The 14,004-nt window shown below is 43.7% G+C and overlaps 3 protein-coding genes and 1 long non-coding RNA gene across 5 annotated transcripts; 2 read left to right on the forward strand and 2 right to left on the reverse strand.

The window, feature by feature from the left end:
- The first annotated feature begins 2,053 nt into the window (after positions 1-2,053).
- Positions 2,054-4,281, forward strand: ninaE (neither inactivation nor afterpotential E). The gene is made up of 5 exons (XM_001359692.4): positions 2,054-2,262; positions 2,321-2,881; positions 3,259-3,406; positions 3,477-3,754; positions 3,815-4,281. Exons 1-5 carry the CDS (start codon positions 2,255-2,257, stop codon positions 3,939-3,941), a joined length of 1,122 nt encoding a protein of 373 aa, XP_001359729.2. The 5' UTR covers positions 2,054-2,254; the 3' UTR covers positions 3,942-4,281.
- A 495-nt stretch (positions 4,282-4,776) lies between these two features.
- On the forward strand, positions 4,777-5,398 carry LOC26533977 (uncharacterized). The gene is made up of 3 exons (XR_001451946.2): positions 4,777-5,031; positions 5,096-5,165; positions 5,236-5,398. It is a non-coding gene; the product is annotated as an uncharacterized lncRNA (long non-coding RNA).
- On the reverse strand, positions 5,389-10,996 carry Ask1 (apoptotic signal-regulating kinase 1). Its single transcript, XM_001359693.5, has 10 exons — positions 10,609-10,996; positions 10,342-10,536; positions 9,831-9,997; positions 8,875-9,772; positions 8,478-8,816; positions 7,467-8,269; positions 7,261-7,407; positions 6,309-7,199; positions 5,981-6,253; positions 5,389-5,919 (listed from the first exon to the last, which is right to left on the reverse strand). Exons 1-10 carry the CDS (start codon positions 10,726-10,728, stop codon positions 5,679-5,681), a joined length of 4,074 nt encoding a protein of 1,357 aa, XP_001359730.3. The 5' UTR covers positions 10,729-10,996; the 3' UTR covers positions 5,389-5,678.
- Positions 10,997-11,366: 370 nt separating this feature from the next.
- LOC6897841 (zinc finger protein 568-like) lies at positions 11,367-13,971 on the reverse strand. Of its 2 annotated transcripts, XM_033377035.1 has the most exons (5): positions 13,786-13,971; positions 13,493-13,669; positions 12,663-13,442; positions 12,529-12,603; positions 11,367-12,469 (listed from the first exon to the last, which is right to left on the reverse strand). In XM_033377035.1, exons 2-5 carry the CDS (start codon positions 13,630-13,632, stop codon positions 12,073-12,075), a joined length of 1,392 nt encoding a protein of 463 aa, XP_033232926.1. In that variant the 5' UTR covers positions 13,633-13,669; positions 13,786-13,971; the 3' UTR covers positions 11,367-12,072. The 2 variants fall into 2 exon arrangements, with proteins under 2 accessions (XP_033232926.1, XP_002137946.4); XM_002137910.4 differs by having other exon boundaries at positions 13,493-13,971.
- Between the last annotated feature and the right edge of the window lie 33 nt (positions 13,972-14,004).

The raw sequence follows: 14,004 nt of genomic DNA on the forward strand, positions 1-14,004 counted from the left end.
TTGTTAATTATACACTGTCCTACAGAGGACAGAGGGTATAACTGCATAACGATGAAGTTTGGCAAACAAAACGATAAGGTAATAGCCCCCGTAAGCACACTTGCTTATATTTGCATGTAGTTTGTAAAGTGTGCGACAAAGAGTACGAGAAGGAGAGGGGAAGCAGGAGAGCCATCAACGTATCTTGTCATTCGAACATCATTGACTTGAATTCGAACTCGAACAATTAAAGGCTTAAGCAATGGCAGGGCATACAATAACGGCTCTTGTTGCACGTTTCTTCAAGTTTTTTTCGTGTCTGCCTCATTGAACAGGAAAACAGCAGCAGCAAGAGCAACAACAACAACAAAAAATCGAAGCATTTATCTCGCTTATTTGCTAATGCTAAATTATCTCCATCTTCTGCTTCTTCTATTCGTTCCATCTTCTGCTTCGTCTGCTGCTCTGCCCCCGCAAATGTTTGCTGCAGTTGTTGTTGCTTTTGTTTGTACCTGTAGCTCGTTTTGTTTCCCCGCTTTGTTTATGTTACCTTTTTTGCAGGTGGGCGAGCAATACGAATTTTGTGTTTGTTTGTTTAAAGAAACCCGAATAAATGTTGAGTAAATTGAAATGCGATTCATGTTTTCGCATAATTTCGAAAATGATATTCCTTTTAAATACCCTACGATTTCAACAATTTGTTGATAGATTTTACACCTACATATATACAGATATCCGTAGAAACAGTAAACCGCAAAAACACAGCTCTGACTGCATGATAATGATATAATAATAATGACGACGATGACGACAACTATGAAGATAATGATGATCTGAGCTCAGCTTCCGGTTTTGCGCATTTGGTATTTATTTTAGATTTTGATCTATATGATCTCCGTCTAACTTTATACAGCTTTATTTATCACACGATGATGTCGTTTTTATGGTTTTTAGTTCTATCTCTGGTTGGATGCCTTGCGGTGTGTAATTGCTTTAAACCAAAAGATCGTCCAACCTTAACATGTGTCGACTGTCACATAAATTTTCACATACAAATTGACAGTTACAGTGACAGGTATCGATTGATGGACAACATTTCGTAATCTCTCGATCAAGAGCTCGTCCGCTCCATCCCTTCAGACTTCACTGTACTCACGTTGTCGCTGCCATAAAACCATATAAGGGTTAAGAGAGAGATTAGCTAAAAAGTTGACCCAATTCGAGCAAAACAAAAGGCCTTTATGCTAAAATTTGGATCCACAAAAAGCAACCCCCGCACGCACACCTATTCGGAAAATGGGTGTCCGCGACCAGACGCCCAAACAATCGGACCCCCGAGCGTGACAATGGAAGTGTGAATAGATCAATCGCTACAGAGAGGGGGGCCCGGGCAGGCACCTCTATAAGCAGCTTAGCGGCAGAGAGTCAGATAGTCAGAGAGCCGAAGCCCAAGCGGGGGATCAGTCTCGACTCGGAAGAGTGTGTTTGCTTTTGGGCATTTTTCTAATGGCTCGTGACTTTGAAGGCAAAAAGCAAACACATCAGACATTCCGTTGGGACATTGGGTGTGGAATATCAATAACATGAATAATGGATGTTTGGACAAATGCTACTCATCTTTATATATAATTTTTAGTGAACTTTCAGAGTTCCAAATTGATAGAAATACTGAAAATAGTTCTAAAGGTGCCTCTATGTCTGATACGCACTCTTCTCATGCTTCCATTATATTTTTCCTGTTACGTATTGCCCATCGATTTCTTAAGCATTGACACATTAAATCGTTGACTTTCCACGCCTCTTTTTTTCGGGCACAATGTCAAAGAGACGAGACCCATAGATACCCATAATCGAGAGGTGCTGAAAGAAGCCTCTGAAATGTCTAACTATTGACATTGGCCCATTGCAATGGGCTATTATGATTATAAGCCAAAAGCTGTCTGCACTTTTGTAGCATGTACGTATGTATATATTTTTAGGTGCACTGGCGTCTTGGCTAATTGAATTTGAACCCTACCAGAGGGGGTTCTTTTAAGAATCTGCAAGGAAAACTATAAAAGCCCCAGAGCCACCAGCGGACGTTGCAGGTTTCGAACGACCAATCGCCGCGAATAGTCCGCTCCAGTGAAATATTCAAAATAAATTTAGGGAATCCTTTAATGTAAAAAGTTTTTGAAAAATATCTGACCGAATTTGCAAGCTTTTTATGTAGAAAGAGTGAGATTTATAGGCGGGCTATAGTGACACACAAATAACTGGGAAAAATAAAATCACAATGGATAGGTAGGAAGATCTACATACTCGTAGATGATGGGATGACCTATACCCTATTTTGTTGCAGCTTTGCAGCAGTAGCCACACAATTGGGGCCGCATTTCGCAGCCCTTTCGAATGGTTCGGTGGTGGATAAGGTTACCCCCGACATGGCACATCTAATCAGCCCATACTGGAATCAGTTCCCCGCCATGGACCCCATCTGGGCCAAGATCCTTACGGCCTATATGATTATTATTGGAATGATTTCCTGGTGTGGAAATGGCGTGGTGATCTACATCTTTGCCACCACAAAGTCACTGCGTACTCCTGCAAACCTCCTGGTCATCAACCTGGCCATCTCCGACTTTGGCATCATGATCACCAACACGCCCATGATGGGCATCAATCTGTACTTTGAGACCTGGGTCCTCGGACCCATGATGTGCGACATCTACGCGGGTCTGGGCTCTGCCTTTGGCTGCAGCTCCATCTGGTCCATGTGCATGATCTCCCTGGATCGCTACCAGGTCATCGTCAAGGGCATGGCTGGACGACCGATGACCATTCCACTGGCATTGGGCAAGATTGCCTACATCTGGTTCATGTCGAGCATTTGGTGCCTGGCCCCCGTCTTCGGCTGGAGCAGGTAAGAAGGATTCTTTGTATTTTAAGGGGTTTCTGGAATGGAAAAGCAGGGGACTTTTCCTCCATAGAGAGGGAGACAGTTGTCTCTCAAACGATGGTCAACACAGGCAGAAATGTAAAGCAACCGAGGAGAGGTGCTGCCAGACGCGCGACACTTGTATCCAAAGACGATTTAAAAGTGTTTTGAAGCGAAAAAGCTGTGTTGCAGCTATGGAAACTGTCTGCTAGTGAAAGAATGGCTCAAGTATAGGCTGTTCTAAGAGAGAATTTCAGTGGTGAAAATACTCAACAATCAGAATGCTGTGTCTTTGAAGTACCTCTACGCATATTATAGCTAAAATATATTTTAGTAAAATCTTCGTTTATCCATTTCTCAAGGTATGTGCCGGAGGGTAACTTGACATCGTGTGGTATTGACTACTTGGAACGCGACTGGAATCCACGCTCGTACCTGATCTTCTACTCGATCTTTGTCTACTATATCCCGCTCTTCCTCATCTGCTACTCCTATTGGTTCATCATTGCTGTAAGAACAGACACAGACAGACCCCTATATCACTTAGTATATCCTCTATGATAACTGTTATTTTGTTTAGGCCGTTTCCGCTCACGAGAAGGCCATGAGGGAGCAGGCCAAGAAGATGAATGTCAAGTCCCTGCGCTCCTCCGAGGATGCCGACAAGAGTGCTGAGGGCAAGCTTGCCAAAGTGGCTCTGGTCACCATCTCCCTGTGGTTCATGGCGTGGACTCCATACTTGGTGATCAACTGCATGGGATTGTTCAAATTTGAGGGTCTAACTCCACTAAATACCATCTGGGGTGCCTGCTTTGCCAAGTCGGCGGCCTGCTACAATCCCATTGTCTATGGCATTAGGTGGGTCTATATCCTTTACGATTTCGTCTATGATCTCTGATCCTATCTTCTGTTTTATAGCCATCCTAAGTATCGCCTGGCTTTGAAGGAGAAGTGCCCTTGCTGTGTCTTTGGCAAGGTCGATGATGGCAAATCGAGCGAAGCCCAATCGCAGGCCACCAACAGCGAGGCCGAATCCAAGGCATAAAAAGGAAAAAAAGATACATTTCTCTTAAAACAACAGCAACAAAAGCAACATCTTACAACAGCAACAACAACAACAAGAACAACAAGAACAGCAACAACAACAAGAACAACTGCAGCAACAGAACGAAACGCTTTCGAATACTAACAACATCAACCAAAAAATAGAACAACACCTCTATGGAAAAATGTGTAAATTTCCTCATTTACAAATTTCTTGCCTCCAATATCTAAAAGCAACAAATCTTTATCTAAAAAACACTTCTGCAATGTCACTAAAGACGAAACAAACAAAAAAAACTTAAACAAAAAAAATAAATGCAAACGAACTAGAAAAGTTATAAGCGGAAAATGTGTGCTTTTCTTCTCTCGCTAAATAATTCACTCGCAGATCCTAAGATTGTCTAGAAATTTGATAATACCATGGATTTTTCTTGAGATTAATACCCTTAAGACAGCCATCCTTTTTTAGTTCTTAAACGAACCCCAAAAGATATGGTATATTTTTTTCATAAGATTATTATTTTCGATTTTATGCTTATTTTTGTGACATAGGGGCCCATAGGGGCTTCCAGAATGCAAAATGATGTTTCGATCCATAGGTTATTTTTCTATCAAAAGATAATAATTCTCTCGGAGATATCCTGTCCCTTCCAACAATTCACTCACATAACTCTTGCCTCTATTACGTTTTTAAAAAAAGTTAGAAGGAATCATCAAAGCATAAAGCATAAAGCATAAGCATTAAAAAAATGAGAAGAGACATTTTATTTCGGTTCCTCAAAATACTGTAATCTCAGTTATCTGTGAATTTTCCGATCCATTGGTATTCCTTTCAATTTGTAGCGTTTATTCAGTTGTTTTCTATTCTTTCTAACAGTTCAAACGAGGCTCCAAAATTTTCTGTTTTACTAAAAATTTTTGTGTTAAAAAATCGAAAAAACGTTTGTAGTTCTTAGAAGATTTTAAAGCAAGTGTAATTTTTACAAAGTTACCTTTTGGCTTCTCAATCGCGTTCTCCTTCACCCCACACTACTCTTCTCCATCGATGCTGTGTGCTGTTCGCAGCAGAGATTAATCAGGCGGTATTTACAGTGAGTGTCATTGTGTCCATGGGTGAAACAACCCCCCAAACGTAATCGTTGCTCTTTCCCTTAGCTCTGTACTAATCAAGCTTTGGAACTAAGAAATCCAAATTTTTAAAGTATTCTTTTCAAAACAAAATATTGTAAGTATCCAGTGAGGTCCATGATGGAGATCTCCGCTAATCTTGTACACTGCTCACTGCCCCCGTGCAGGTCTACATTTCTGGCTGCACGTTAAGGTCGAGACCTTTAGTTCTTTGGCAGAACTAAAATCATTCCACTGGATGTTCATTCATGGATTTCTTGTAGGATTGTTCGACGATAATTGTAACTTTCTGGCGCTGATCTCGAAATAAAATCGCTTAGTGATGTTATATTTTTATTTTGTTATTGTTTTAAATTAAGGCACTTAAATTCCATTTTGTTTTATAAATTAACATGCATGTGAGGGGTGGGGGAGGTAGGGGAAGGCACAAAAGCATGGGACATTCCCCAAAGTAAAAAGAGAGATAACGAAGAATCTCTGCCATTAAGGCGCACTGCTGGATACCCTGTAAATGGGGGGCATCCACACAGCTGTTAGTAGCACATGAGACATTAACATTAACAATTAATTAAGGCATTGCTTTCGGGCGGCGGCGGCGGCGGGGATGGGATCACTCGCTGCAGGAATCATATTCGCTTTCGCTCTTTTTGATCTTCGTCTTGATGCTCCCTGAGGTTCCTGGTGTTCCCGGTGTCGTGGTGGTGGGCGATGCCAGGGTATTGTTGTTCAGGGAGGAGCCACCACCACCAATGGGCTTGTGGTAAGTGCTAGGCGGACTATCCAGACAATCGGATGAAGTGCAGACACGCTCTTGGATGATGAGCTTCCACAAACGCACCTCAATGCCAACGCTGGAAGAGAGAATATAAATTTAGAAGAGCTTCGAATGAGAGGTATCTAGGCTATTCCCACCGCAATCCCAGACGCATGAGATCCAGCTTTTCCATATTGTAGATGAAATCCTCAAAGGTGAAGCCCTCATTCAGTATGAGTGTCTTTGAGAACTCATCAATATCCTGCTGCGTTAACCACTGCTCCAACTGCTCGTCTATCTCGTGCAGACCAAAGTTGTGCTTGTTAAGCTGTCGCCTGGGATTCCCAGAGAGTGCTGGACGTGCTCCCCCGGCTGCCGCTGCATTGGGACTCATTCTATGGCACTTTTTGTTGAATCCATTGATGGTGCGTCTACGGAGGGAGATTCTTTGATTAGATATACATTAAACAGCTCTAAAACTCGCACCTTAATCTCTTCCTGCCGCCCATGTAGATGTGGGCCAGCTCCTGGCTTATGTTGTGCAATGCCCGCATGCTCTGGCGCTGCTGCTCCATCATCTGGCGCTGCAGCTTGTGCTGATTCTCACGTATGTCACGCAATATGCGCACATACTCCACAGAACTGTGGAGTGCCCCATCGTAGCCAGAGTCCGAGGGCAGCACGCCGCCAGAACTGATGGAGGGGAGGACTTTCTCCAGGCACTGCTGCTTCTCCTGACTGTCCGAGGAGCCTGCATGCTGCAGCGGTGAGGTCTGTACGCTCTCATCATCGTTGCCAGATATATCCTTGTCCGCCAGGTTGGCCCCCAGTTCCGGTGAGAAGATGGTGACGGCTGCCTGCACCGCACGCTTCACGAGATTATCTAAGGCGAACATCCAATGCGGCTTGATGCAGTGGTACCTCAGCACACAGACGACTACATCCTGAAAGGAGTACAGAGCCAAATGCAGATGATCCAAGGCCACTGCATCGTTGTTTAGCCTCTGCTTTAGCTCATTGATCGTTGCCTCCAAATGCTTCTCATTCTCGTTTATAATGTAGTCCCTTAATCCGCGTATCAGCACCTCCAAATCGCTCTTCCGGATGGCAATTGAATTTTGATCCGCGTCGATTTTCTTCAGCCAAATGTCACACATCTTGGACTCATCCAAAGCGAGGACTTTCGCTAGAGTGGTGCGTCGCTGCGAGTCCTTTTTCAGCCTATAAAAGCCATCCGTTTCGCTCGTCTCACTGATGCTAGTGCGCAGCGATGGCGTAGAGGGTTCAATCTCGGGAGAGAGCAGAAATCCGGAAGAGTTGCGGCGTTCCAGCAGGCTGGGCAGCTCATCAATATCCACAGAAGATGAGTGAGTAACGCTAAAGAGGAGCTCACACATTAGATTGGCTGTGAATGAGGGGGATTGAGTGTGCGACTTACTCCAGTTCTGGTGTGGTGGGCGTATTGTGGGTGGTATTGTAGGTCAATGGAGGCGTCGTTTTATTTACCAGGCGATCCGCTGGCACCGAAATGCTCCTGCCAAAGTCCGTATTGATGGGTAAGCCAGGTCGCGGCTTGCGTGGTTTGCTGCACCAATCAAATGAGAATGTAAAATCAAGGAATAAATCAATGACTGCCCCACTTACTCAGCCAGGAAGGGATCCTCCAGCAGCTGCGAGGCCGATGGTCTATCCAACACGCTTATGGCAAAGCAACGCAAAATAAAGTTCTTGGCATTCGTGGACAGTTCTACGGGTATATTTGGATGCTTCTTGTGGTACCCCACCTTGAACATGGCCGCCTGGGCGCAGCCGAGCTCAATGAACGGCGGTTTCCCGGTGGCCATCTCCACATTTGTGCAGCCAAAGGACCAGATATCTGCCGCCGGGCCATAGCCTCGCACCCCCTGATCAATCACCTCGGGCGCCATGTACTGCAGGGTCCCAGTGAAGGTCTCCGTCATGGGATTGATGCGCGCGAGTCGCTTGGAGGTGCCAAAATCGGAGATCTTGACGACACCACTGTACGTGTTCACCAGAACATTGTCGCCCTTGATGTCGCGATGGACAATGTCCTGCTCGTGCAGGTACTTGAGTCCCTCCAGTATCTGCTTGGAGTAGAAGGCCATGGTGGACTCGTTGTCCTTGAGCGGACCCCATTTGGTCTCGAGCAAATCGGATAGCGATCCTCCCGGCACCTGCTCCATGAAGATCTTGAAGAAACCATCCTCCGAGCGTGAGCCCAAATACTGTACAATATTCCGATGACGCAGCTGCGAGTGGAGCTTGATCTCCTCGTGGAGTGGCTGCACATCCTGCGAGTTTTTCTCCGGCACCTCCTTGATGGCAATCCGCACTTGCGTTTGCTTATCCCTGGCGGCATACACTGTGCCGTAGGTGCCTTTCCCCAGGACCATCTTGCGATTCTGCTCATCGTAATCGTATTCGTACTGGAAGAAAAATTGGGATAACAATTTACTGGTGGTTTTTAGGGGAACCTAACCTAATCGATCGATATCGATAATTATCGATATTTTGCGATAATATTCGATTACTTATCAAACCTTAAATGATTACATATTCTATCATTTTTGACCATCACAAAATTTATCGATGAAATTTGATCAGAAAAAAATCACTTTAGCACTCAAGACTCACCTCTATTTGTGCATCGTCATTGCTGAGATTAACAAACACCTCCTGATCGGCCGTCATTTCCAGTATCAAATCGTAAAACTTTTGCCGGCACTCGGACGATGGAAAGTAGATTTGAAAGTCATCCGAATTGTGATGGACATAAAGATACGCGCAACGATCATCGCGCTTGTACAGGCTCACGGATTTGATTTTCGAGGCCACAAAGATGAAATCGTGGAGCTTCTTGCAGGTGTTCTTTGAGTGCGCCAGACAGATGTTCACAATCTGTATGGATTTTTCATCGGCATCCATGTTGATGGTCACATAGCTGGGCATATAGATCTTCTGTGGCTCGAGGATCTATCCGGAAAGGGAGAGATTATCGAAGATCTTTAGATGATACTCTTGAGACACTCACCAATATGGGAAATCGTATGCTGTTCTTAATCTCCTCTGTATTTGTGGCCTCCAAGAAGAAATCCATCCAGAACTGAAAGACCTGCTCTTCGATGGGGGGCATACGATCCTCGGGCTTCTTACGGAACCTATGGATCAACGAAATGTTGCCAATCGTTGACTTTAGATACCAATTGGGGGGCTTCAGCTTGAACATGCATTCGGCCGCCTGAATGGCCTTGGCATAATCCTCGGCCAGCACAGAGATCTCAAAGAATGTGGCCACATCCCAGTATTCGCTCAGCGTCGAGAGGCTGCCCTTTTTCCCGATGAGATTGTTCAGGGTCATGCCAATGTGCTGCAGTTCCTCCGTGTTGCTGAATTCCTTGCCCTCGATGACCAGCAGAGTGGCCAGATTGATGCCCGCGTACTCATTTGGCTGCACTTCGAAGCTCTGGCGGTACCATTTGATGGCATGCGCCAGACTGGTGGCGTCCGTGTAATCCGACTCCACAAAGATGTCCTTGTAGATGCGTCCGCACAGGCACAGCATGTCCGGGAAGTGGTTCTCCTTCTTTTCGAGGGCTTTCAGTGATGACTCCAGGGCCTTCTCCCTATCCCCCTTGCGGTTTCTGCGATTCAGGGCAAAGGCATAGAGGAAACTCATGTTTCCCGCCTCCACAAACTTGCGGGTGTTTGGTATATTCTTCAGATCATTCACCAGCCGCACCATGGCATCGTAGTCCTGCACATCCCTTAGCGAGCACATAAAACTGTGCACCACTTCGCCGGACAGTACATGCGGATCATCCAGACGCTTGCGCATCTCATGGAGTATGCTCTGCAGCTTGGCTCCATTGGTGGCATACGTATCCCTGGCTGTCCGCATATCGCTCAAGAACTTTTCCCTCATGTGTGCTCTGAAAAAGAGTTATGATTAGCAGCAGAAACTAAACATCCAGACAGACATCCACTTACTTTGATTGGATTTCTACATCTTGAAGCTTTCTACGGAGACGACCTTGCAGTGTGCTCACGCGTCCGTCTCCGGGTTGATCTTTGCTATTGGGTTGATTGGTCAAAAGACAGCTGTTGCTCTCTGCATTCAGTTTGTAGCTGAGAAACAAGTAATTTCCACAAGAGACCTAAAGGAGAGAGAGGGAGAGGTGTACACATTTTAATGACCGCCAGTGTAGGTGTGCCCGTCAGTGTTGGATGTTTGCGTGGGTGGGCGATTAAAAATAACAATAATGCGAGCTATATAGTCACCGGAAATAGAAAAACAACAAACAATCGCGAGGAAACATGACTTGTTGCTGCCGTTTCAAACACATATTGCTTAACATTTTTATCTTATCGGAAATGCCCCCGTCGCTCCGTTGCATCATTCGCAGTAAGATGTTTGCGGCTGGACTGCCACAGAGGGCACACAGGGCACACAACACCTCTCCCAGTCCCAACACCAACCTCAAACCGAGATAATACACACCTTAAGGCTGAGCGTCTGTTTGGATTCCACATCGTTGTAGATTAAGATGATTTCCTTCATGCCAAAACTCTCCCGCACCCCATAGTGATACGAAAGCGTTCGCTGCTGGGCCAAAACACTCAAATCTATCACCGCAACATCGGCATTGTAGAATGTTTCCATCACATTCGATTCGCCGAAATCCAATTTCTCAAACTGCAAGAAAACGGCACCAATTTGGTTTCAACTTATTTGTAAGGAATTTCCCACAGATCAACCAACTCCCACCTGGACACGCTGAAAGTTAGCCCCGGCCGCCTGTACGGCCCGTTTGACCTCCTCCAGGGCACAGATGCGATCTTCCAGATGATCGCCCACGACGGTATCAATTACACAAACAACGTCCATAGCTGCGGGCTATTCCTGGCACCGATCGACCGATGGCTGGACGGATGGATGGACGGGGGTCTTGCTGCCGCAATCAGGGCGTATTTAAGGTACTTTCTGTTGGCCGAAATCGCGCACTTCAATTGTAAACACCTTCATTACCACATACTTGTGGCCATTGCATTGTGTTAATTGCCGTGCAACGAAAACTAAATCAAAAATCGAAAATTATCAATAAATAAAGAGATTTGTAGAAATGTGACTTTCGATCAAATATACCGTCCAGCCTTAGGAATATACCGAAACATTTAAAAATATATACCGTAAATATACTGACGAGCTAAAATTCTATTTTACATATTCCCCGTTTTTGATATTCCGTCGAATATTACCATCTATATAGAACATTTAGCAATGCCCACATAGTTTTATACGATTATTGAATCAATTTTCTACTTAACTGGCTTATTCTAAATACTTGCTTTTATTGCATTTTGCGTACAAAAAGGTTTTAGCGAAAAATATCAAATGAAAAGTAATAAAACGTAAGAGAAAAATCGTTCAAATTGCTCAATTTCTTTATTCCTTTGTATAAAGCTGCCTAACTCAAATCCATATAATTTTAGGCCATTAATGAATATATTTTCTACCTGATTGACTACTTTTAAGTACTCTCTTTTATTGTATAGTGTATAAAACAGGGTTTAAGCAAAAAAGGCAAACAAAAAACAGTGGTCACGTAAGTGTATAGTGTAGGTATACCCTATTTGGTTAATATAATATGAAGAAACTGTTTTAAAACGCAATTAGTTAAGAAATTAAGTCAGATTGTTATGTTTTAGACATATTAATGCATATGATTAAGGTCTTGTAAGTATATCTCGATCCCGATATTGGTTCTTGGTTTCTGTAAGAAGACCAAAACCTTCAAAATATCGTTGAAATAACTTTAAAACAGAGACTGATTAGTTTCTGCATATAATGGAGCCTGAGATAACAAACATTTTCTCAATTCTATAATATCCATTTCCACAGGGTATGCAAATGTTGCACAATCCGCGCCATGTTGAGGAATAATTGGAACTTAAGTCCTTATTTAATATTTACATATAAGTATTATAATGTAAAGCATATAGATTATGTTTTGTAAGAATATTTAACAAAAACAGGAAATATAAGCATAACAAAAGAATTATTCAATAATATAACAAGTTCTTAAGTGTTTTCTAAATAAATGTCATTTCATCATTAACCAGCAAAAAGCTTGACAAACGGAAAATTAAAGATGCAATAGAAATCGGACACAATCAGGCATATTGCTGTTGTTCGACGCCTTTTTCGCGTATCTCAAGTTAAGAACTTTCGTCAAAGCCTTTTCTCCTTCTTCTTGGAGCACCCTTGCTTATGTTTCTCGTAAAGACGTTCGCCACTGTGAATATTACGAAAATGGTGCTTTAGCGCGTAATTATCTCTATATTTTTTGTCGCACTGCGAGCAATCGAAAAGTCCTTCGCCAGTGTGGGCCCGAATGTGCTTAACCAGAGAATACTTGCGAATAAATTTCTTGCCGCAAGTCAAGCACCCGTAAGGACGTTCGCCAGTGTGAATACGATTGTGCTCATCTAGGTGAATCTTGCGCGTATATTTCTTCTCGCAATACGTGCACTCGAAGGGACGCTCGCCAGTGTGAACACGCATATGCCTAGTCATGTTTTTATACGTAAATTTCATACCGCACTCCTGACACGTAATATTCCGTTTTCTGGTTGGGGATAAAATACACATTAAGACGAAAATCCATAATGGAAAAGATGGACTCACTTTGGTAAGGATTCGGTCGTGCAGTCCTTCTTTGTGGGGTTTGATATAGCTGGTTCGGGGTCAGTGAGCTTCATCCTGATGTGAATAAAAAGGTATTTAATGTCTATTTAATCATACGATGATTGAAAACCTACATCTTTACCAATGGTGGACTGTCACTGCAGGAGAGCATTTCACAATCAATCTCCTCGGAGTCCGAGTCGATCTGTTTCGTAGCACTAGGAGGCGTACCTCCTTGGCTACGCTCCAGTTGGCCTTTCTCACCAGCGTGCTCTTTACTGTGGATCTGCAGATAAAGTATCTCGATGAATTCTGCATTGCATTCTTGACATTTAAACATGCCAACGTCGCTGTGTTTGACACGGTGCTTCATCACCTCATCCATGTTCGGAAATGAGTGCGGGCAACGCGTGTACTCTAAGGGTGCAATTGGAATTTCGTCCTTGGTATGTCTCAATAGACTGCTTTTACCATGTTCATTAAAGTGCTCTTTACTGTGGATCTGCAGATAAAGGATGTCGATGAATTCCGCATTGCATTCTTGGCATTTAAACAGGCCAACGCCGCTGTGCTTGACACCGTGCTTCATCGCCTCATTCATGTTCGGGAATGAGCGCGTGCACTCTAAGGCTGCCAGTGGCATGTGCTTTTGTTGATGTCTTCTTAGGCTACGTTCGTTTACATAAAAGCGTGAGCACTGGGGACATTTATGGCACGTCTTATTAATGTGAAATTCGAGCTTGTACTGTGAGTCAAAACATTTATAGCATTGCGGACACAAAAGTTCTGCGGTACTACGAATTTTTCTGGGACAAATGCTTTCCGGACGGTCATTGTTGTGGTCTTCTAGAGTCTTATTTTGCTGCGACGGTCTACGATACGTGTTCTTACTTCCAAGAGGCTTTATTTTGCTCCTTTAATGAGAAAATTAGCAATGATTCGGTTTTAGAAGCCAAGTACTTACATTTCGGCCGTCTGGTTGGTCTTGTGACTGGTGGTATGTCTTTTCAGGTGGTACTCAGTTATGAATCCAGGCACACTCGGCACACTTTCGCCATCCGTGGCACTTGTTTTTGTGAATTCCGGCAGAAAAGATGAGTCCATGCGCTTTTTGATTTCCGACTGCAGGCCATATGCTCAGCTGTAGCTTAAAACGGTATAAGGGGTTAAAGTATGCCAGTTTCTACTATTCAAATAATACAAAAGGTATCTATAAATCTTGTTAATTTTGTATGATAAAAGCACAAACTAACGCACATGGGAGGTTTTTTAATGCATTTTGTGGATGGTTTTTGTACGGTCTTAAAACTACGCGCACTTTTCCAAACAACACTAAACAGGTTGGCAGCACTACACCACTCAGCTGATTGGTGATCATTTGGGCGATACAGTGATCAATGTCACATTACAGTAATTGCGGCGCGAATACAGGGTGCCTATCGAAAGATTCAAATTGAAATTGATGATACACTTCAA

Source organism: Drosophila pseudoobscura, chromosome 2 (assembly GCF_009870125.1).
Source record: "Drosophila pseudoobscura strain MV-25-SWS-2005 chromosome 2, UCI_Dpse_MV25, whole genome shotgun sequence".
Classification (NCBI taxonomy): domain Eukaryota; kingdom Metazoa; phylum Arthropoda; class Insecta; order Diptera; family Drosophilidae; genus Drosophila; species Drosophila pseudoobscura.

What these genes read in the sequence shown, in the direction of transcription:
- ninaE (XM_001359692.4), top strand. An exon ending in CCCGTCTTCGGCTGGAGCAG is followed by an intron (nt 2,882 to 3,258) that starts GTAAGAAGGATT and finishes CCATTTCTCAAG; the next exon opens with GTATGTGCCGGAGGGTAACT. An exon ending in CCCATTGTCTATGGCATTAG is followed by an intron (nt 3,755 to 3,814) that starts GTGGGTCTATAT and finishes TCTGTTTTATAG; the next exon opens with CCATCCTAAGTATCGCCTGG.
- Ask1 (XM_001359693.5), bottom strand. Translation starts at nt 10,728, where the DNA reads ATGGACGTTGTTTGTGTAATTGATACCGTCGTGGGCGATCATCTGGAA. An exon ending in ATGACGATGCACAAATAGAG is followed by an intron (nt 8,270 to 8,477) that starts GTGAGTCTTGAG and finishes TTTTTCTTCCAG; the next exon opens with TACGAATACGATTACGATGA. An exon ending in GAGGATCCCTTCCTGGCTGA is followed by an intron (nt 7,408 to 7,466) that starts GTAAGTGGGGCA and finishes TGATTGGTGCAG; the next exon opens with CAAACCACGCAAGCCGCGAC.
- LOC6897841 (XM_033377035.1), bottom strand. Translation starts at nt 13,632, where the DNA reads ATGGACTCATCTTTTCTGCCGGAATTCACAAAAACAAGTGCCACGGAT. An exon ending in ACCAACCAGACGGCCGAAAT is followed by an intron (nt 13,443 to 13,492) that starts GTAAGTACTTGG and finishes TTCTCATTAAAG; the next exon opens with GAGCAAAATAAAGCCTCTTG. An exon ending in ACGACCGAATCCTTACCAAA is followed by an intron (nt 12,470 to 12,528) that starts GTGAGTCCATCT and finishes ATCCCCAACCAG; the next exon opens with AAAACGGAATATTACGTGTC.